General features: G+C 43.6%; 1 protein-coding gene across 1 annotated transcript; it reads right to left on the bottom strand.

Annotated features, from left to right (window-relative positions):
• Positions 1-1,908: 1,908 nt before the first annotated feature.
• Positions 1,909-2,943, bottom strand: LOC117368662 (urotensin-2 receptor-like). Its single transcript, XM_033962387.1, has one exon. It carries the CDS (start codon positions 2,941-2,943, stop codon positions 1,909-1,911), a length of 1,035 nt encoding a protein of 344 aa, XP_033818278.1.
• Between the last annotated feature and the right edge of the window lie 3,248 nt (positions 2,944-6,191).

Raw genomic sequence — 6,191 nt, 5'->3', positions numbered from 1 at the left:
CACTGAGGATCTTCTATGTCCATCCCTGGCTTTTCCCCCTCCCACAACTATTGAGGCTTCTTTGTGCTCATCCCAGGTTTCCCCCTCAATCCTCTGTGCCCATCCCTGGCTTTCCCCCCCACCAACTACTGAGGATCCTCTGTGCCCATCCCTGACTTTTCCTTCTCCCCCAACTATTGATAACTCTATGCCTATCCCAGATTTCCCCCCATCATTCCCCCAACCACTGAGGATCCTTTGTGTCTATCTCTGGCTTTCCCCCTCCCCCAACTATTAAGGATCCTCTGTGTCAATTCCTGCCTTTTCCCCCTCATTCCCCCAACTACTGAGGATCCTCTGTGTCCGTCCCTGGCTTTTCCCCCTCAATCCTCTGTGCCCATCCCTGGCTTTCCCACCCCCAACTATTGAGGATCCTCTATCTGAAGTTTCCCCCCTCATTTCCCCCACCACTGAGGATCCTCTGTGCCCATCCTTGGCTTTCCCCCCCTCACTTCCCCACCACTGAGGATCCTCTGTGCTCGTCTCAGGTTTTACCCTTCACATGCTCCTGTATCCAGTATCCTGGAATATGGATGTCTCTGAGCTGTGACAATAGGTTCTCCTCACCCCCCCCCATCCGCTATATGTGTTCTACAAAACACCTGTGTAGGAAGACACTCCGTATATCTGATGAAGTCTAGATTCAGTTCTGTCTTTTGTCTCTGTGATCGGTAACCTGATTGAAACCTGCAGGAGAAGGGATTTTGGGGTGGGGAAGATATTTTAAACCCCTTCCTCTCCTCCCCCTCCAAATGTATCTTTTCCATTTAAACAAAAAGCTGTGGGACTGGGATAACAGAATGGTCACTAGCATGGCGGCATTGGAGACTTAATTTTTTTGTAGCCCCGACTCCATGCTTAACAAGAGACCTTCAATCCCCCACATGAAGGAATTCTTTAAGAATATAAGAATAGCCTTACTGGGTCAGACCAATGGTTTAAGTTTAAGTTTAATAATAAATTTTGATTTTACGCAATATCCAATATTTCAATGCGTATTACATAATTCTAATATACAATAAAAGCCAGGGATGACAAATACAAATGAGACAAAATTATACAGACTAATTATTATGTTCTATTAATACAAACTGGAACAAATAGGTAAAGGGTAGAAATACAATTTATACAATTTATAAAATAAAATAAAAAAAAAAGAACATTTAAGGTTTGCACCCAAGGATAGGGTCAATTAAGAAAGAATATAAAAAAAAATTGATTGAAAAAGCTTTAATTATTTTGAAATAGTTCGAGAAATGAGATAATGTTAAGAATGATTAATCCGTTTAAATGTAAAAGGCCTTTTACGTGAAAAAAGTAAGAAGACTAAGATTAATATTAATGATTTTTAAAAGAAGAGAAAAGTAAGAAAATTAAGATTATAAAAGCACTTATAATTTCCATATTGATGTCCTATTCATTTAATTCTTTGGTATTTGGTAAATTCATGGATCGATGAATTAAATTCTCTCTCTACCTGTCCTTTTATCTAGAGAATATCTTCCAAAAATGTCCTTTAGTTTGAAGGGTAAGACGAGTCCTTTTATATCTTGAAGCTTGAGACCTCCTCTGATTCTCCCTCTACACAAAAGGAATTATCTCAACTGTCTCTCAGCCTCTGTCGCACTCAGTCTCTGTCACTCTGTAAATCTCTATCACTCACAGACTTTCTCGGTATGCCTTCTCTCCTGTCTCTCTGCCTGCCTCGCTCATTCTCATTCTGTCTCACAGCCTTGCTGTGTCTCATGCTGTCACTCTCTCTCATGGGCTGTCTGTCTGTCCCTCCTATCCTCTCCCAAAGCTTCATGGCTGAGAAGTTTTACTATGTTTTTAGGAGTTCTCACTCGGTGTCACTCTTACCCTGGGCTCTCACAGCTGACTGACGGTGCCTGTCTCTGTGCAGTGCTGGACCCCTGGGGGGCCTGGGCCCCTCTGCTGCTTTCGCCGATAGTCTCGGTAGTTTCTGCTCAGGAGAGTGTACAGAAAGGGGTTGATGCAGCTGTTGCCGTAGGTCAAGCAGGTTACCAAGCTGTTGATGCAAACCTCCATTCTCTCGGATATTGTTGCCAGGTGGTGGCTGTAGAGAGGCACCAACTGCCAAGCCCAGAAGGGCAGGAAACAGGCCCAGAAAGCCAGGACAATGATGAAGGTAGTCAGGACCACTTTGTGTCTGGGGGCGCGCCGGAGCTCCTTATTGAGAAGACTCTTGGTCTGGGAGATCCAGTAGGCTCTGGCCAACTTGGCGTAGAGGTAGCCAATGGCGATCCCTGGTAACAGGATGCTGGTGGCAAACAAGACAGTCAGGTAGGCCTTGTAGCGTTCATGACTCCAGGAAGGGGTACAAAGCCTGCGCACGTCACCATCCTCCAACCACCTCTCTTCTTGTCGGATCATTGACATCATGGGTAGAGTTAGGAAGAAGGCAAGAAGCCAACTGGCCAAGGCTAGGGTCATGCGGTAGTTGCTGCGAGCCCTACGAAGGGCATGGAAGGGCTTGGCCACGGCAAGGTAGCGCTCGGCACTCATGGCAGTCAGGGTGAAGCTGCTGGTATGCATGGTCAGCAAATCGAGAGTGAGCAACACCCGACAGCCAGCCTCTCCAAAATGCCAGTCTCCCGCCAGGCTGTTGTGGACCACGAAAGGGATGGTGGTGAGATACAGCAGGTCGGCCAGGGCCAGGTTGGCAACGTGAACACGCACGGAGGCAGAGGTGGCCCCCCTGGAAGCATGTAGTACTATCAGGGTGTAAAGATTGCCCGTAATACCAGCCACACCCAGAAGGGAAAGAAGGACGGCGCCAACAGCCGAAGCCACCGTGGAATCATAATTGTTATCGCCATCCACAGAGAAGTTCCCATACTCCTGGTCGGCATTGCCAGAGATGTCCATGTGTGTGTCCCCCATGTCCCCCCATCAGCCTGGGGAGGTTTTAGAGGGCGGGAAGCAGAGAGAATGCCCGGACAAGACACACCATCTCCCGGTTCAGCTGCTGAAATGTGGCTGTGCCATTCTTTCCACTCCCACTTTCCACCCCTCACGCGGGCGCTGCTCTCCACCCTCGTCCGGTAAGCAAATCCGGAATTTATTTTTCTAAAAAATCCAGTTATGGAAACTGCAACTGGCAGCCACCGGTAAGTTGTGTAGTTTGGGAGCCCCTGCCAGTGGGGAGTCTTGTGAAGGGAGGGGGGGCTCAGGTTTTAACATTTTGTAGCTGGGATGTGAATTCTCATGTTTTCACATTCCTCACCCCCTCCTCCTTTCCTTCTATCTCTCTCTTTCTCCTCCCTGGCCACTCTGTCTCTCAGATTCAAATCCTCAGTCAGACACTTTTGTCTTTTGTAATGCCAAATTTAAATATAGAGTGGTTAAAAAAAAGAGAAAAAGACGAGGAAAAATATACATTGTGAAAAATAAGAAATCTTCCCTCTTTCCTGTCCCTTTCTGTTGGTTTATTTTAATGCTGTTTCTAAGTTCTTTGGCTGGTCCGGATTGCCCTATTTCTGACCCTTTTCAGGGTGCCATAGATTTTGCAGCTTGACTGCTTTTTTATTTTGGTACGTTTTTATATTTATTATTTTTTTAAATCAAGAAATTTTTACTAACCTTTTCTGTTTTCAAATGCCTAACAAAGGTCTCTTCTCATTCAGTAATAACAAGCAATGTCAACATTTTATCGATGGGAATAATATCCCCCACTAGATCCCCCCTACTCCATATTATCCCCTTTCCCCTCCCTTCTGTCATTCCCCTTATCTCTGTCTCAGTTCTTGTCTGATATATTGTAGTCAGACCTCTAGTAGCCCGTGGTTTCTTCAGGCCACTAGTCTCTATATGTACCTGTCCCCCCTCTTGGTCTATCTCCTATCCTCCTCCTCCTCCTTCCCTCCCCCCTTCTTAATCTTCCCCTAGTCTTGTGAATATTTCTAAATCCTTTTCTTATGACTATAAAGTGTGACTCTTTCCATCCTGAGCGAACATCCCCCCTTCATTTATCTGTCAGGTTGGGGGGGGGGGGGGTTGTTCCTAAAACTCCAATGTGTGATCTTACATTGCAGACGGACTCGGTCAGCTCAGTTCCTGTCTTCAGGTTTCTTTTTCTAATCTGTGGATCTCTTATTCTCTGGTTTTCTCCCTTTTCTTTTCTTCTCTGATCTCTGCATTTTTCTCAGTCCAGGAGGAAATGCATTTTTGCTTCTCTTTCTCTTGTTCTGACCTCTCAGGGTTTCCAGCGTAGTTTGGGTCCGCACCTTTCCATTCCTAATTTATGGTCCCTTATTTCATGTTTTCTCTCTTCTCTTTGGGAAATGTGTCCTCTCTTCTCTCTCTGGATGTTGCTCAGTACGGGAAGGAAAGCATTTCTCCTTCTCTTTCTCTGACAAACTCATCATCCAGGGCCCTCCGATCTGTCAATCAAGACCCACTTTCCATACCGTCAATACGCGAACTGTTTTACGATGCTACGCGCAAATCCATTTTTTCAGTCACCGCCCCCTCTCTGTGGAATGCCCTCGCATTAGATCTTCAATTAGAGAATTCTCTTGACAAATTTAAAGCCAAACTTAAAAACTTTTCTCTTTATAGATGCCTGTACTCTTTAGTACCAGCTTCCGCTTCTCAAGCCTTAAAACAAACGCTTCTTCTGAAGTGATTCCCATCGTAATGTTTTGCCATTCTTCATTTACCTTCCTTTTATACTAATTTTACTTCGATGTACAGTGGTGCCTCACACAACGAACTTAATTCGTTCCAGGAGCAAGTTTGTTATGCGAAAAGTTTGTTATGTGAAACGCGTTTTCCCATAACAATACATGTTAAAAAAAATAATTCGTTCTGCAGCATAAAATATGCTAAGATGACATAAAAAAAGATAAATTTGTCAAAATGGTGAAAATGGTGGTCTTGCTGAGGCCAAACTCTTTGACGAGGTCACACTGTTTTACCCCACGTTCACTCCTTCTAATTATTTCCCGTTTCATTTCAACAGAAATCACCTTCCTGCTTTTTTTAGAAGCCATGATCTATAAAAAATATTGCCACGCAGCTCCTGATTGGTAAGGCCCGACTTTAGTGCAGGAAGAGGCGGTTGGAGCATACAGTGATTTCCTTCACTCTCCGGCGCTCCGGCTGCTCTTTCCTGCCTCTCCCGCTGCCCTCTCCAGTCTCCCCCATGAAAAACCGTATTCGCAGTTTTTCAAGATTTACGAGGGTTCCTGGAACGGAACCCCGTGAATTTCAGGGGAGTGCTTTACATCAATGTGAATTTGTCTAGTATTTTTAATTTTTGCTTTTATTAACCTATTTTAATTGTACACCGTTTAGACACTTGTTTTGATAAAGACGGTATATCAAAAATTAAAAAAAAACTTGAAACATCTCAGGGTTTCCAGTTCAGCTTGTGCCTGCAGGTTTCTGTTCCTAATTTGTGATCCTTTTAGTCTGTGGTTCTCTCTCTTCTCTTTGGGAAATGTGTCTCTTGATCACTTTCAATGTTGCTCAGTCCAGGAGGAAATGCATTTTTGCTTCTCTTTCTCTGCTCTTGCAGTACGGGCAAAGAGTCTGACATCTTCTGGTTTCCAGTTTGGATTTTCTCTCCATGTTTCTGAAGAGAATTGGTTAAATGATTCAAGTTTCAATTTGGTTTTTTTTTTCCCCCAAGTTTTATTTTTACTGTTCAAAATATTTTATTGGTTTTAAAATACATGAGAACTACAGTATAAAAGAGAAGCTTCCGAGGAAGCTGAAGGAAAAAACCAGAGATACAGACACCTATCAAGTACACCAGATTGCAGTAAGAAAGTATGTCAGCAAGAAAAGAAAAGAAAATAAACATTTTATTTTTAAAATTTGATTGATCGCCTGTCCTGGATTCTAGGCGATATGCAATAATTAAAAAAAAAAGGGGGGGGGGTATAAAAATTAAAATAAAGACCATATACAAATGAAATGTGTAGACCCAACATACAAATAAACGAGAGGGGAACAGGAACGTTACTAGGATAATATCTAGGAAAGAGAACATTAAAGGTAAAAACAATAGGAATGAAGGGGAACAGCTTCATTACCACTTGGGTACCTTTTAGGCCAAAAAAAGGGGAAGATCAGTGTTCGAAGGTGTCTTTAAAGAGAACTTATTCCAAAACTAGTCAAATGAC

The sequence above is a fragment of the Geotrypetes seraphini genome, chromosome 10 (assembly GCF_902459505.1).
Source record: "Geotrypetes seraphini chromosome 10, aGeoSer1.1, whole genome shotgun sequence".
Lineage (NCBI taxonomy): Eukaryota > Metazoa > Chordata > Amphibia > Gymnophiona > Dermophiidae > Geotrypetes > Geotrypetes seraphini.
Note: the sequence above shows the minus strand (reverse complement) of the source record. Positions and strands in the feature narration are given on the sequence as shown.